The sequence below is a fragment of the Leptomonas pyrrhocoris genome (genome assembly GCF_001293395.1).
Source record: "Leptomonas pyrrhocoris isolate H10 chromosome Unknown, whole genome shotgun sequence".
NCBI lineage: Eukaryota > Euglenozoa > Kinetoplastea > Trypanosomatida > Trypanosomatidae > Leptomonas > Leptomonas pyrrhocoris.
In genome coordinates this window covers 127,583-143,624 of record NW_015438367.1, presented here as the reverse complement: position 1 = coordinate 143,624, position 16,042 = coordinate 127,583, and the positions used below count along the sequence as shown (strand labels likewise).

The 16,042-nt window shown below is 58.6% G+C and overlaps 5 protein-coding genes across 6 annotated transcripts; all 5 read right to left on the bottom strand.

Annotated features, from left to right (window-relative positions):
* On the bottom strand, window positions 1-3,538 carry ABB37_05585 (unspecified product; the record flags this gene model as incomplete). Its single annotated transcript, XM_015803666.1, has 1 exon — window positions 1-3,538. A coding segment is annotated over one exon (3,538 nt), but the record flags the coding sequence as incomplete, so codon positions are not given.
* Window positions 3,539-5,159: 1,621 nt separating this feature from the next.
* ABB37_05584 (hypothetical protein) lies at window positions 5,160-5,426 on the bottom strand (the record flags this gene model as incomplete). Its single annotated transcript, XM_015803665.1, has 1 exon — window positions 5,160-5,426. The coding sequence occupies one exon, from the start codon at window positions 5,424-5,426 to the stop codon at window positions 5,160-5,162; it is 267 nt and encodes an 88-aa protein (XP_015657490.1).
* A 1,828-nt stretch (window positions 5,427-7,254) lies between these two features.
* On the bottom strand, window positions 7,255-11,248 carry ABB37_05583 (hypothetical protein; the record flags this gene model as incomplete). The annotated part of the gene is made up of 1 exon (XM_015803664.1): window positions 7,255-11,248. The coding sequence occupies exon 1, from the start codon at window positions 10,312-10,314 to the stop codon at window positions 7,255-7,257; it is 3,060 nt and encodes a 1,019-aa protein (XP_015657489.1). The 5' UTR covers window positions 10,315-11,248.
* Window positions 11,249-12,142: 894 nt separating this feature from the next.
* On the bottom strand, window positions 12,143-13,167 carry ABB37_05582 (putative ubiquitin carboxyl-terminal hydrolase; the record flags this gene model as incomplete). Of its 2 annotated transcripts, none has more annotated exons than XM_015803662.1 (1): window positions 12,143-13,167. In XM_015803662.1, exon 1 carries the CDS (start codon window positions 13,067-13,069, stop codon window positions 12,143-12,145), a length of 927 nt encoding a protein of 308 aa, XP_015657487.1. In that variant the 5' UTR covers window positions 13,070-13,167. The 2 variants fall into 2 exon arrangements, with proteins under 2 accessions (XP_015657487.1, XP_015657488.1); XM_015803663.1 differs by having other exon boundaries at window positions 12,143-13,076.
* Window positions 13,168-13,685: 518 nt separating this feature from the next.
* On the bottom strand, window positions 13,686-16,010 carry ABB37_05581 (hypothetical protein; the record flags this gene model as incomplete). Its single annotated transcript, XM_015803661.1, has 1 exon — window positions 13,686-16,010. One exon carries the CDS (start codon window positions 16,008-16,010, stop codon window positions 13,686-13,688), a length of 2,325 nt encoding a protein of 774 aa, XP_015657486.1.
* Window positions 16,011-16,042: the final 32 nt, after the last annotated feature.

Here is a 16,042-nt window from a genome sequence, read left to right as displayed (position 1 = left end):
GCCGCCCGCGCAGCGCCACCAGCGCAGGCGCCGCCCAGTCCTCCGCCTCCAGCCCCTCGCGCGCGCTGCGCAGCCCCGCCACGATGGCGTCCGCCGTGCTGCTGTGCGCCGGCAGCGTCACGCGCGTCAGCCGGCCCGGCGGCAACGTGCAGCGCGTCACCGGCAGGAAGTTGCGGTAGGCGTGCCGCTGCGCCGCGCGCGCCGCGTACAGGCTGCGGCCGTCCGCCGGCGGCACCAGCACCTGCACCACGCGCAGTCCCCGGAAGGCCGGCATCGCGTGGCGCAGGCTGCGCAGCAGCGGGCAGAAGCCCTCCTCGTCGTTGCTCACCAGAATCAGCGGCAGCCGCATCAGCCGGTGGAAGGCGGTACGGAGGTGGTGGAGGGTGTACGCGGGATCGCTGACGGTGCGGTTGCCGCCGTCCACGTCGAGCAGCACGCGCGGCTCGTCCGTGCCGTTCTGCCAGCCGTTTTCCAGCAGCATCGGCGTGGGGAAGAGCTCCTCCAGGAAGTTGCGCAGCACCACGCCAACCTCCGGCTTGGTGAACTTGGAGTTGATGTTGGTAAACGCAACTTTGTCCACATAGCCCCGAATGGCTGCTTTGGTGGCGTTGTTTTCTCGCTCCTTGTCGGTAAAATGGTTGTACCGCTGATCCCCAAGCGCATCTCCAACGTACGTGGCCGGCGCGCAGCCGTCCTCGTTGTCCAGCGCCACGTCCACCACCGGGAACAGCGGCGGCTCGTTCGCGGACCGCGGCGCCTCCTCGCCCGCCGCCTGCAGCCGCCACGCCTCCTTCGCCATCAAGTACGGGATGTACTGACTGGAGCCCGCCCATGGATGCCGCAGCAGGTGCGCCGTGTGCGTCGACGGCGGCAGGAAGTCTGTCACCGCGCGGCTGGTCGAGAGCAGCATGTTCTCATTGAGGTCGGGTGCGTAGCGCGTGTGAATGTACTTCCACATGTTGCGGCACTGCACGTACGGCGCGTGGCTGTCGAGCCGCAGGCGGTACTTGCGCAGGCGAGGAGGCGTGCGCCGCATCTTGTCGCGCGGCAACTCGCTGCTCATCAGGATCTCCGCAAAACGCTCCACGTGCGCACGCAAGTCTGGCGGTGGCACATCTCTAGCAGTGACCGTCGAGCTGCGAAGCTCCTCCAGGGTGAGGCGAACCGCATTCACACTCGTCATTATGGCATTGTCGCGATCCACTGGTGTTTCAACGGTTGGGGCGGCTGCGACATCCACCGGCTGGGACGCGGGAATAAACGGCTGCTGCTCAATCACGTCGTCCACAACGCGCTCCACCACTCTGTCGCCCCAACGTGCGAGGGAGGGAAGCTGAACTGCACCTCGCCAGTAAAGCTGAGACGGTGGTCGCCGCTCTCGCGCAAACGTGCCAGCAGCGTCTACCGTCCAGCTGCGACCTTCCCTCCTCGAGACGCGTGGTAACCGGCACGACTGTTGGCCACGAGCGTCACCGTCAGCGCACGCCAGCCACGAAGCAAAGGGGCTGCTTGTCTGCTGTGCGGCGCACCGTGAAACGTCATCGAGCCTACAGTGCTCTCCAACTCGCACCTCCACCGCGGCAGTAAAGGCCGCCCAGTCGGTGCGCAGAACACCCCTCCTCAGTTCGTTCGACTTCGATCCATCCTGATGTTTCGAGGCGGCAAAAACAGTGGGTTGGATGAACTCGTCGTGATCCGCCGGGAGACGGTCGAGGTCGCGGTTCAGGAGCAAAAAGTTGTACGCCAGGCCAGACCAGAACTCCCCGCGAGGGAGTTTATGCAACATAGATGCCGCCACAACGTGCTCAATCCGCAGCACCGGCCCACCGTACGCGTTCACAAACTCCGCCACGTCCACGTCGCGCATGATCAGATAGTCGTCGTTGAGGAACGTGAAGACGGCGGAGATGTTGCGCAGGCGGTAGATGAAGGGCTCAATCACGAAGCTGTTCACCGTGGTCAGCGGCGCCGGCGGCATCAGCGCGCGTTGGTCCACCACGTGCACCCGCGTGTAGTGCAGCTGGGCGGTGTGCGCCTCCCGCACGTAGGCCACGTCCGCGGTGCCCAGCGGGCCGTCGTCACCGGCGCCGCCCTGGGCGTGGAGGTCCGCCAGCAGGGACCGCAAGAAGAAGCCTTTGCTCTGGTTGAGCCACTGCGGCACGTTGGCGTAGGGCGTCACGACAGAGAGCCGGCCGCGGTGCCAGTCGCGGGTGTGCTGCAGCAGCCCACGCATGCTGTGCCGCAGCTCATCGCTGTCCGCGTCGATGTCGTCAGCCAGTTGAGTGCCAAACACCGACTCCAGAGTTGCGAGCAGGTCCGCATTGGTGAAGGTGCGATGGGGAGTCTCGTTGCGCTGCAAGGCTCTCGCGACTGCGTGCACCAGGGAGCTACGAAACTGGAACAGCGCAGCGTAGGTTGTCCACGAGGAAGACAGAATCTTCTCCACAGAGCACGCTCCAGTCGGCGCGGCAAACAGCAACGCCGTCATCCGACTGCTGAATTCACCTTCCGTCACCACCGCCGCCCTCGTGTTGCGCTGGAGCTCAGCCCACAGCAGTTTCACAGCCGCGATTCGCATCGAGCACTCTGACTCCCGCGCAAAGGGCTTCAAAAACAGGCGTGTGACGTCGCTGCCGTTCACGTAGGAGTAGATGAAGTCCATGTGGCGGTTCTTCGCCAGCACCTCGTCGCGGCTGTAGCGGCGGTAGTGCGTGCGCAGGCCTTGGTCCGCCTTGGTGAAGTCCGCGTCAAAGGGATCTGCCGCCTCCGGCGACGCATGTGGCACCGCCAACTTCTTCACCGCGAAGTCAACGTTTAAACGGTGGTGATCGTTACTAGAGGTGCCGGCTGACAACAACGGATTGTTGAGCCAGTTGTCCTCCCCACTGTAGTGCTGCGACGGCGCGAGCGGGGTGCGCGTCTGCGCATGCACGGACGCCCCGCAGAACACCTCGTAGGTGCTGCGGCCGATGCCGGTGCGCCGCCGCAGATCCACGCGGGTGCCGCCGCGGCCGAAGGTGCGCACGACGAAGCGGTCGTGGTCCATGTCGTGGTGGATGTAGGCGGCGTGTGCCGCCCCTGCGTAGCCGTCGTAGCTGCTGGCGGTGGGGCGGCCGCAGAAGAAGGCGGCGGTGAGGGCGGAACGTGGGGGAAAAGGACTCAGCAGGCGGGGGTCGTGCGCAGGCGACGTTAAGGACGGCGCTGTAGGCGTGTTGGTACGCACCTCATTGTGGGTGTACAGTTCGTTTCGAGGAGGATCTCTGTAGAAGCCCCGAAGCATGCATGGATTGCTGGAGACAAAGAAAACGAAAAGGTAGCTTACCAGCGCAATGTGGCATGTAAATGAGACGCGCTCGAAGGCACTAGAGAAGCGCTGAAGCCGCTGTCGCCAGAGGAGCGGGAGGCGGCCGAAAAACTGGAGTGTCTGCTCCCACCATCTTGGACCGCGGAGACCGGGGAAGAAGCGATTTCCGATGCGTTGGAGAAGCACAACAACGTAACCCAAGTAGAGCAGGAAGAGCAGCGGCCTGAGGATCATACTGTGCGCGTTGCGACTGTTTTCACGTCGGGCTTGACGCGCTGGTGGGGAAGAAAACGATAGCTTCAAATGTGCGATTGTTTTCTCTGAACGGTGGCGACGCTGCCGATGATGTGCGCTGCTGCTCTTCGTTGCGCTGTTTATTCCGCCTCTTCACTTTCGGTTGTCAACCGTCAACGGCCACAACACCGCTCACGAATCCTATCGTTAATATAGCTTTCCTTCAACGGATCACGCCAAACACAACAGGATGACTGGAGGCATTGAAGGAGAGTCACTAAACAAACCACGCGCAGGGATATAATCTTAGTGTTGTTGAGCGCAGAGTTGATGTTTTTTTCCCTTTTAACAAATATTTGTGCTCTCTTTGTGACTCGAGAGAGACGTAAGCCAACAACAAGGTGGTAGGAGGGGAGTGGCAATAGTTGCACAGATGTGTGAGGTGTGGGGAGAGATTGCGCGGTGACCTATCTACAGGGGAATCTTCGGACTGTGTAGACCGGAAATGGAATGATCCTCCGCTGAGCTGCGAGCGTCGTCACCGCTTCTTTTCATTCTAACGAGAAGAGAGGGATGGATGACGGCGAGCAGCATGCGGTGCTTGGCGGACGCACAACGTCCACATACACAAAAATGTGACCACTCCGATACGCGTTTGCAATTGGTCTAAACGCACTCAACGATTACCGCTGCAGTGCGTGCGTGGCGCAGGTCTTGATGGCTAAACGCACACCTTTCTCTTCGTGTTGTGCTTTACGTTGATAGAGCAGCAAGCTTTCGCGTTAGTACAGAGGCATCCACCGACTCCTCTACCAACACCTTAACCGCGCTTTGAAGGAGCCGCACGACCCCAAACGGCGACTGAGGAGTGGAAATGAACTATTCTTGATCGTCGTAGCCAAGCCCCGCCCATTATGGCGGCCGTCTTCAGTGCTCATCGACTTCATCGACGGAGTCAAATCAAAGCGGAATAGTACGAGAAAAAAAAATGTTTACTGGCTTCAATGAAACGGGAGGGGAGTGCTTCTCCGTCCTCCACAAAACAAATAGAAGTAATAATAAAGAAAAAGGGACTCCGCCGTCTGCGCAGAAGATAGAACGTACTCCGCCTTTAGCGCCGGCAACGTCGTTCACGCGGCACGATCACTGAGATGATAAGACGTTGTCCAGCGGAGAGGAGAAGCGAAAAAACAAGGGGAAAAAAGGCAGGCGCACACCGCGGGGACGGCTCACTAACATATTCCATTGCAAAGGCAACCGCTTTTTACAGAAACACAAACAAGAGGAGTAACAGTGCTCTGTGAAACCGCCGTTCCGCAAAAGGAAAAAAAAAGCAGCGTCCACCTCACAGAGCTTTAGAAAGAAATAAACATTTCCGTCACCGAAGTCTACAAACAAACAAAAGAAAACAAATCCAGTTAGAAAAACTCTAGTCGACTACTCTCAAATCAGGAAGGAAGGAAGAAGAAAGGACAAAGGAGAAAGATCCATAAAGTGCAAAACAGTGTCGTTACATCCCTGTATCGTTTTCATTTTCCTTTAAGGGTAGACGGCGTTATTTTCTTTTTTATATTTGTTTTTGAACCAATGAGAACTTTACGAAAGGGAGTTTCTTGCAGACTCAGATCGTCTGCATTTCCACCTCGTGGGGTTGGAAAAGGGGCGGGACGGTGGGAAAAAAAGAAAACAGCCTTTCCTGGAGAGAGGTCGACTGGAGAGGAGAGAAAGGGATAGTAGTACAACATGAAGCTTTCGATTCATCTCCCGGCGATTTTTTCCTGGCGCAAGCTCTCACAAAGAAAAAGAGAGAAAAAAAAAGTATTGAAGAGACGCTGGAGAAAAGAAAAACCCACGCACGACACGATGCTGTCGTGTGATGGAGCTTCATTGCCTGCAAAGCGGCTTTATACGATCTTTCACTAAGGAGGGCGGAGGGCGGAAGGGAGGGGAAGACGTTTTTTTAAAACTCCTTTTGCCTTCAGTGACGCAAAAAGAGGGGGCCGATGAAAAACGTGCTCGGTCCCAACACTGTTGCTTCTACAAACCAGCAAAAAGAAAACAATGGTAGTGTGGAGTTATTAGAAATATATATATATATATATATTAGAAATGGGGAAGGGGCAGTAGTGAGTCAGCAGTGCGGTAACGAAATGTGCCTATAAAGAGCAACAACAATCCAAAGAGGATCGAAAACGGAATAGTAAGGAAGAAGGAAAAGGTGAGGGGGCCGCTATCCACTTCAGCCCTCTTCCGGTCGTCTTGCTGACTCAGGGGACGTGCGGTGGAAAAATGCAGAAACACACAGGTTTTTAAGTGCCGGAGTGTGCCACCAAAAACTCCCGTGCTGTGTCGCCTATATTTTCCTAGAGCACGAACCAGAGAGCAGCACAAAGAAAGGGCACAAGGAAGAGAGAGAGAGAGAGAAGGAGCGGAAGGAAATGCGGTAGGGAAGGAAGCGATAGAACCACCAAAAATAAAGACAAGCAAAAAGAGAAAGAAAAAGAAACACACACACACACACACAGGGAGCGAACAAAAAGCCAAGGTCCTCTACGGTGATCTCAGCTTCAAAAAATTGCGAGCGTGCGGGTTACTTCTGTATCTCCCTTTTGAATGAAGTTTGTGGCGTCTTAATATATATATATATATACGCTGACAGCTAACAAAGCAGCAGCAGCAATAACGCCAAAAAGAAAGCAATGAATAATGGTGAATGATTTAGGTAAAGAGAGGTGAAGGGAGAGAAATAGATTGCAAGTAGAAGTTCGGTAGAAGATGACTTAACTGTGCAACATCATCATTATCCTATCTAAAGCACAGGAGGTACGAAGCTCTGAAGCACTGGTGAGTTTGCTGGGAAAAGATAATAAATAAACGGCTTAGATATATATATATATATAAAGATAAACCAACGAGTAAACAAGAAATGAGTGGATAGTAAAAAGCAGGGAAGAAGTAGAACCTCTATCGCACCACAGAAAGACGATGAGACTGAGGCTTTTTCAGAGTGCGCGACACAACAACAGGGGCGGTCGCGAGGAGTGCAGAAGGCGCTTCTGAAACAGAAAAGCAAAGAATCCGTAAGGGCGTAGAAGGCATCAATATCCAATAGGCAGAAAAAAAAGTCGAGTGAAGCAAACACACTTCAACCAAAGCGAACTGTCGCGTGCTGCCACAGGAGTAGACCACGGTGGTGTTTAAGTGTGCTGCATATGTCTACGTGAGGATGACATCAAGTGGGGAAAAGAGAGATGAGAGGAGAAAGGAACAAGTATGCGGAGTACACCGAGGAACGCAAGGAGCAAAAGCGCTTTGGGGAGATGGGAGGGAGAGGGGGCGGTGCGGCCGTAAACAGAGGGGCGGCATCGTATTGGCGTTGATGAGCATACGATAATCGAATTTGAAATATTAGAATAAACGCCTTTCAGCCTTGTTCTCAACTTCGGCGGTGCAAATTGCGTTACCGCGGCAAACCAATTGTGGCCACGAGCGCGGAGACTCAACGACGTATCCGGCAGGCGCGTACGTGCGCATTCGTTTTTTTCTTCTTTCGTGAAGCTCAAGAGAACGCGAGCGGGAGAAACCCCCGATTCGATAGAAAAATAGTTCGGGGGGGGGGGTTGTTGAGGAAGTAAGAGAGGCGTTCAATGAAGTGGGAGGAAGAGAGATAAACACGGAGAGGCAGACACGCACACATACACAGTTGTTTTTCCTCATCACAAAGCGCCTCGCAGTCTTCGCATACACCGCTCGCGAAGCTGCTGCGGCACGGGCTGTTGATGAGCTGCATAGGCCGTCAGCACCTCGGCATACACAAACAGTGGTATTTCGAAAGAGCCTTGCCATGTCGGCGTAGCCCGTGCCGCCGTCATTGGTGTCCCTCCGCCGGCGGTCTTCGCACCGGCGCTCGATAAAGTGGCCACGTCGTCTGCCAAGAGAAGGAGCGCTTCACACTGTCGCCACCGTGGCACACGCGCGTGCGTAAGGAGGCGGAACACATCTGCGTGGAGTTCGGCGGGCAGCGACGGCAGTGCAGACGCCGCTGCCTCCCTTTCTTCTTCACCGGGGTGGTGCAACGCGAGCTTCTGTTGTGCCAGTGCCACCGCAGAGTGCAAGTCCAGAATGGTTTTGTACTGCGCACACAACACTGAGGACACATCAGCGGCATCGTTGACGTCAGCCGAAGTGAAGAGTGGGGCGTGAAGGGCCCGCCAGAAGGCGATCGAGCATTCAATGAAGGCGGAAGCAGCACAGAGCAGCTTTTTGTGATGAACCGCACGCGCCGAGTCGTGTTCCTTCACTTCCTCCGCATTCGTGGCGAGGAGTTCGCAATAGGAGGCGAGGGTGCGCAGTGCCTCCTCCCACGTCTCAAAAGGAGCTGCATATGTCTGCGAGGTCACCGGAGTTCTCGTCGTATCGGCAGCGGCGGGGGCAGGTGAGTGACGTGCGTGCGTTGCTCCTGTTGCCGAGAGCGTCTGGAAGGTGTGGCAGGCGATCCTCACGAAATGCGTAATGATTTGAGACGCGCCTAAACAAGCGGAGGGCGACAGACCGTCGTGCGCGGCGGTTTCAGCAGCGGCTGCTGTACGACCGAGCTCCTCATCTTCCAACCGCCCCCTTCCGCACTCCTCCGCCAGCCCAGCTCGACCGTCTTGGCCGCTGTACGTCGTCATTAACTCGTCCAGCCAGCCCCACCTACGCAGCGCTCTCCACGACGCCGTCGCGGTCTCACATTGACCGTGGAGGCAGCGGTCCCCCAAGTCCGTTGCGTTGTGCTGCTCAACGGCCGTTAACTCCGCCTTCTCCGAAGCCTCCACAAGACGGCACTGCTCTGTCCACGAATGCGGTTCAGCTGAGATGCCCAACCATCGCCACTCGCGACGTGGACTGTCGTTGAGCAGTGCGATCCACTGCAGTCGGCGCAGCGAGACGACGTTGCCGGAGCGCACCGTCACCGCGTCCTTCACGGAAGATTGATGCGGTGTTGTGGAGAAGGAGAACGATGGAGCCGTTGGTGTGTCGATGGAGGCACCAACGCTGCTGGCGCCCCCATCCTGTACCTGGACAGGCTGCGCCGTGTTATGCGGCTGTGCGGCGGCGATAATGGCCTTCCACACCTCCTTCGCTTCGCTGTCGTTCACCTTATCCTCGCTGCTCGTGAGCAAGTACGACCCTGCAAATGAAGCCGAGGAGGGCACCGACGTTTCGAGTTGCGATAGCTGCTCGAACGTTCTCGCCAGTTGTTCGGAGAGCAGCGGGGGCGGTAGTGCCTCCACCCACGCACGCAGCCGACGGAGGACGTCGGGGGAGATGTGTGTGGCAGCTGTGCTTCGCTCATACCACCACACGCCTATTATCTGTGCAGCATCTTCGTCAGAGTGAATGTGGCGCACCAGCGTCAACGTCGCCGCCGCTGCAAACTCGGCGAAGGAGAAAGGGTCCTCCCCACAACCGTCCTTCGTTGGCGCCGCTGACAGGGTCGCCGTATCATCGCTTTCCAGCACCAGCGCGTGCGTCAGCACACCCACACGGCTGTGACGAGCAAGTCGACGGAAGGCAGCGAGGAGTTGCCGGCGTGTGACGGAGGTAGCTCTGGGTGCTGCAACGGGGTATGCAGCGCGAAGACGCAGGCACCGCACCAAGCGCACGGCGACCGCCTCGGCGAGACACCACGCGTGCTTGGGCAGCTCCAGCGCGGTGTGCATCAGTTCCGCAATTTCCTCCTCGCTTGACGCTTGCCGTCGCTGTAAGAGGCGTGCTGCGGTCGGTGTGGTGGTAGAGCTGTAAGGAGGCAGACCGGAGTCTAGCGACCCCCACCGCAGTCGTGCGTAGGCGCGTGGTGTGGCGGCCGCCGCCCCTGCCAGTCTCAGCTCACTCTCAGTCTTCTCTGCTTTTGTGGACCGCGTTGGTTTCCTGTAGCGCGTGGTCGCTGCCGAAGACGTATTTCGTTGCGTACCCGTTGGAAGGTGCGTGGAGTGCATTAGAGTGGACAGCAGGCATCGCTCCATCGCAGGCACGGCCCAGCCGCCGGTCTGACGTGCTTCTCGCTCCACCGTGTTGAACACCGCCGCTGCTGGCAGCAACGCCTTCCCGTGCTTTCCACGCCCGCCCTTGTCATTCTCTTCCACGTGCCGCAGTGGAGCTTCATTGTGTCGCAGCGCCAAACGCCTCCACTGCCTCACCGACTCGAGCGTTGAGATGCGCCTCCCCGCGCTTGCACCGGTGTTGGACGGTGTGATGGGTTTGCAGAGACGATGCACCACGGCGTCGCGCATGAAGGGCCGCATGTCGTCGCCGGCCAGGAGAAGGGCCCAAGAGAGGAGGAGTTCGATGTGGGCGGCCGCCTGCGCATCTATCTGCAGCGACGTCTCCGTTTGCAGACAGCGGTAGAGGAGGTGGTGCAGGGTGGCAACGCGCACGTCGTTGCAGCTCGGCAGCTGCAGGTGACTTCCACCCTGCGTCGCACGCGGCGAAGGTCGGCCAAAAACGAAGCCGTCCGCCGTGTTGAGCAGGTGCACCCCGTCAGCATTCTTGCTGAATTCCTCATCGCGGCTCAAGGGATCATAAAGGCCCCATAGAAAAGCTTCCAGACAGTCGCGGTTGTGCTTGCGACGGAGGCGGCGCCGCGTGGCGTAGCACAACAGCGTAAACAAGTCCCACACTGCGGCGTGCTGCGAGGCGGCAACGAATACAGGAGAGTACGCAAGCAGCAGCTGGCTTAGCTGCGCCATGTGCCTCCCTGACACTTCCACCTGGCGACGATAAAGGAGCTGCATGAGACACGGCAGAAGAGAGGCGCGAGGTTCGTTCAAGGAGGCAATGACATTTGCGTAAACACTGCTGCTCAAGTGTGGTGAGACCACCAGCTCAAGCAGCACCAACAGAGCCTCCACGTGTGCGTCACGCAGAAGCGATGCTGTCAGCGCAGCGAAGCTGCTATCCCCAACTGCATGCGAATAAGTCCTTGCGTCTCGCTGTTGCCTCCATGCCTTGCCCAGATACACAAGCACTTCGCGAGCTGCGTCAACATAACCTGGAACGCTTTTGCCACGACGTTCGTGCGCCGCGTCGCACCACCGGCGGTGCTGAAGGCATGAAGGGAGCGACGGACACGGCCCATCAACGGGGCGGCTGGCGTCCATTGCCTTCACCGGTCGTATTCCTTTGGCTGCGTGTGGGAGTCCAACGTGTGTTTCCTCCTCCATCTTGTAATGTCTGCTATTGTCGAGGAATGGTGGAGGCAGGGGTGGTGATGATGATGGGAGCGTAGGCGTTTCTGGTAGAGCCGATGGAGGCGCCGCAGCCCCCTCCAACGGGGTCTGCAGCTCGCGCAGGTCTTCTTGTGCCCACTGCAGTTCGCTCTCCACCTCAAAGGAGGTGAAGTGGCTGCCGGGGTTGGTTGAGGAAGCGGGACGAACAGCGGTGGCGGCGGCGGCGGTGGCCATACCGGTCACGCTGAACAACAGCGCCCTGTGGACTCCCGCAGAGACAGCGGGTGTTGATGAGGAAGCTGTGCTACCGCATAGCTGTATCGAGGACAGCGATGCAATAAGCGGGCTGGGCGACGGGAGGTTAGGGCGAGTGATGAGTGAGGTGGTGAGAGGCGGCAGGCGTCGCATTGAGGTACCTGCAGTCACCAGCAAAGTCCAAATTGAAGGGGGAAAAAAAGGCCGACCGCTACAGTTTCTTTAGAAGTAGCAGGACTGGACTGCGCGTTTGTGGCGTGCAAGTATCACCGTGAAGATCACAGAAGGGAAACGAAAATAGAAGATAGAGAGCAACCGATGCGCAGTCAGCCCTTTCATGAAAGCGTTCGATGCCTTTTTGTCGCTGTGAGGTAGAACCGCGTGTCGTGCAGCGACAGGCGCAATACACGCAGAGACGAACATTCACCCCCCCCCCCACCACACACACCCACGCATAAGCTTACGTGTTCCACATACATAGAGGGTTTAAAGAAGTCGTTCGCCATCAACTGACCCTAATGGGTGCCCTTCACCCCCACAGGGGAGCAGTCGACCTCAAGAAAGCGATGCGGCGCGTTGCACTTCCACGCTCAAGCGTCTTCACCCAGCAATGCTGCAACCGCCTGCCGCAGAACAGCAGAAGCTCTTTTGCTGTTTTCTCTCCATGTGGCTCGCACACTCCTCTCCAATAAAACCACGAGACAAATCAAAACAAGAAAATAGAACGGCAGGCAACACCGCCGTAATAGTTGTCGTTGCACAGACCCACAACCGTCAACAGGATGTGCATCTAAACGACGGGATGGGCGCGGTGGCGAGCAGCAGCAACCCATTCCATGCACCAACACGCAAACACGGATCCAAGGGGTACTTCTCTTCTCTCCTTGGGCTGAGTTCGTTTCGTCAAGAAAGCAAAAGAAAACCGTCAGCGCGCCTTTCATACACGGAAAGGGCCAACATGAAAAAGAAGCGGTGAGAGACAGGCGATGGCAAGGAGTTTTGGACGAGAGCCTCGCAACAGGCAAAGAACTCCAGGAAGAGAGAAGATGCCGCGAAGGCACAGAAAACAAAAAGAACCCCCCCCCCAAAAAAAAACCCCGCTGTTTCTGCTCTCCGCAGCGCTCAATCAAACCTGCCTTTATTTCGTCGCCGCCTTCGCCTGCACCTCCTCCATAATCTTCTCCAACACTCCGCGCTCTGCCAGGGTCTTTAACAGCGCTACAATCATTGCGTTGTAGTCGTGCCGACGACGTGCATTCGCCTCCTTGTCCTTTTTGCGCTGAGCCTGCAGGTCCGCCAGCTCCTCCTCCAGCGAGGCAGTGGGCTTCTCCTCGGCTTTCAGGGCCGCAACTTTCCTCTCTAGCACCTCCACCGGATCATCAACGATGGCCATGAGAGAGAAGGAGATGCCCTGCCCGGCCCCTTTCGTGTCCTTTGCCGCGATGTCGTCAATGCGGTGCTGCACCACCTCCACAAGGGCCTCGCGGTAGTTCGCGTCCGTCGCCTCGCGGCACTGCAGCGGCCCGTCCTGCAGCCCATCCAGCTCCCAGATGTGCCCTTGCCGATAAATGAAGGAGACGAAGTGGTAAACGTCGGCGTCCTTCGGCGCCTTGCCCTCCAGCTCAAACGCGGCCTGCGGCGCGAAGGAGTTGTGGGCCTCGCGTAGCTCGTCGAAGCCGTCCAGCAGCGATCCCCGCATCTCCGGGTCCATCGCCTGGGAGAAGGTGAGGTACTGCTGCATCTTCGGGCCAAGGTCGACCTGCTCCGCGTAGTTGCACAACGTGTTCACGATGGCCAGCGTGGCGCAGGCGTCCTCAATTACCTGCTTCGCAAAGAACACCGGTGCGTCTTTCACAACAGTGCCGAGCGGAGCGGCCTGCTCGGCGGACTGCCACCTGAAGAGCAACACGAGGCCGTAGACGTGCTCGTACTGCTGCATCAAGGCGGCATCCAGCATCAGCAGATCCTCCACCGAGACGCCTTTCACGCCTACCTTCTGGATCATCTCCGTGAAAACGGCGGGGTCGCTCTCAATGAGGCACCACCGGCTGGAAGCGCTCGGCATGTCTGCTGTTTGTGGGTAATAATAATAGTGTGATACGAGTGGGTGAGAGGAGGAAACGGTGCAGTGATCATACACTTTGCATTACGTGCAATAATTCTTGTGAGAGAAGCAAACCACAGAAAAAAGAGGAGGCCGCACAAAGAAAGCGGTGGAGGAGAGTAACGCAGTCTGTGCTCATACGCACGATGAGGTGTGGAGGAGAGAGGTCTGCTGTCCCACCCCGTTGTGTAATGGAAAAAGGGGAGATGTACGTGATGATCTCTGCTTTTCTTTTTTGGCCACATTCGGGAAAAGAAAAACCAACAGGTCAGCCTGCAAAGCCACGCGTTCCTTTCCGACATCGTCGTACACGTTCAGTAGGCGCTGCACTGCAGAATCGTTTACTTGCTTTGTTTTCTAGGGTGATCTTTTCTACAACAAAAGAGCCGAATACAATACAGGCCCAACAGAGGAGAAGAGGCTGCTGGAGAGCCGCAGCGAAGGAGAAACACACACGGACATCGATAAATAGTGGTACAAGATGCAGAAGGAGAAGAAGAACTCGCAATAAAACCAGAAACAAAAGTAAATGCATGATTCACACCAAGGAGTCGAATGAATTCGTCCCTCTCGAACACTACGTCAGCGGCAGATCTTGCACAACTGCCAGCAGCTTATCCAAGGCATGCGAGACTTCCTTGCTGTCGATGCGCACTGCGTAGCCTTCCGCGGGGCTGCGCTCGTAGTGCTGCTGATAATACGCGGAGTAGGCCGTCGTTGGGGTTGACAGGTTCTTCCGCAAAGGCCTCACCACCGCGTTCAAGAGCGTGAGATAGCCCGGACAGCCGAGAAAGGTCTCCACCGGGTATTCTCTTCGCCCAGATCGAAGCAGCTGTGGGAAATGCATGTGATTTAGCGCTGCTCGTGTGACGAGGCCAATCGTTGAGACGTGCGCCATCAGGCCTGGAATGAACAGCGCACGAGGGGGAATCGTGGAAGGACAGGAGAGCACAAGGTGCACGCGCGGGTCCGCCGCCAAGGCCTGCAGCAGCGGCCCCAGGTCACCCGCCGGGCGTGTCACCCGCTCTGCGTAGCACCGCGTTAACGCCTCCGCGCCGTCCATCGCGTAGAGCACGCCGGAGAAGTTCAGCGACGAGGCGATTTCAGCCGGTATGGCATAAAATATTAAATCCAGCGCCGCATCTCGCAGCGCCGGCGTCTCCGGTGCTCGACAGGCGGCCTGGAGAATGGGAAAGATCTGCGCCACCAACCGCGTCCACTGCGCCAGCACGTCCCCGCCCACGAGCGCGGCGGCTTGGGCGTAGGTCGTAAAGTTGGGTGCCGCCTTCGGCTCCACGTTCGGCTTGATCACCAAGTCCCACAACTGGCTGAGGAGGGGGCCGGCCTCCCGCAGCGACGGCCGCTGCGCCACCACGGCATCCATCACACTACGCACCACCAGCTGATAAAGCGAGGCGAGATCGAGCAACACGCGCGGCAGCCCCGGCGCACTCGTCACCTGCGGTCCGAAGAGTAGATGGAAGTCGAGGGCGATGACGAGGGTGTTGTGCAGGCGGTGCTGCGGCTGAAGCTGCAGGGTGCGCAAGAGGTGGCGCACGAGGAAGGCCGCCGTCGTCGACACCCCGCTGAGCGGAGGTCCGCTCACCACAACTCGGCAGCCACGGTCACCGCCCACACCGCCGGTGCGAGTGCTGCTGCCACTGCTGTTGCATGCCGCCGTAATCGAGTTGAACCGCTGCGACATCGCCTCACCTGCGATAAGGTCGGCAGGCGGCATGCTGTGCAGTTTCTGATAGGCACTCCATTTCCGCAACAAGAAATACTGCAGACTGCTGGAGATGGCGTTGCTGGCCAGCGGCTGCAGGGGCGGCAGGAGCGCTGCAAGGGCGGTCGATGCGGGCGTGAAGGACGGGCGTGCGGGCAGGGCGTGGGTCTCCTGCGCTAAGAAGACCATCCCACGTGGTAGCGCATCACCCATGGCCTCCGCCGCTGTCGTCGCTGTCGCGGCAGCAGGGAAGGACTTCCGCGGCAGTGGAGGTGGAGGCACGAATGTCTGATTCTCTCGAGGGCCTCCGGTGGCTTCTCCGGCCGTTGCTTGGGCGTTTGGAGGAGTGAAGAGGTGGGAGGCGGGGATAGCGCCACCGGCGGTCGCGCCCGCGGCAACGTGAGGGACAGGCGTGGATTGGGTGATGGGCCCACCAGAGGAGGCCCGTGCGCCGCGTGCGGCCGGGTTGAGGGTGATGCTGACCAGACGATCCCGCTCATCGGTCTGCGATGGGCGTCGCACCGACGGCGCCGGAGGCCACGCCACGTCGATGCTCTCCCGCCCTTGCTTGCCGGCCGCCCCAGCGAAGGGGACGACGTTAACGGTGCTGCCGCGCCCGCTCGCAGTGGAGAAATGCGCTGCCGCTGCCGTGCTCGAAAAGGCTGGCGGTGGCCGGTATGCGTTGTCCTCGACCGAGAGTTTGACGGGCGGGGACGCGGCGGGGGAGGCGTCGAGCAGAAAGCCGTTGTTGCTGTCGGGGTGCGTGTTGTCACCGCCGGTGGGTGTCGCCGCCAGACGATCCGGCGTGGCCAAATCCACTACACTTGTCGTTGCGGCTGCGGCTGCCGCTGCCGCAGGGGCTGGAGAGGCAGTAGCGGATGCGTTGTCCGTAATTGCCGCGGGTCGCCGCGCGAGAAAGCCCGGTCCGACGCTGAGGACGATGGTGCCTGCCTCCACGCACTCCTTCACGCGCCAGAGCGGCTTGCCGAACACGGAGTAGAGGAAGCGGTAGCCGCGGCCGACGGCGTCCTCGCCCGGGCGGGGTGGGATGCGCGACGTGAGGAACTGACAAAGCTCCGCTAGGGTGTCAACGCTGGCCGGCAGCGCGGTGCGGTACGGCCGCTCCATGCCAACATCACCGTTGAGGAAAATAAGCAGAGATGGAGAGGCGGCCATCAGGATGAAGGAAAAGGCAGAGAAGAACCACC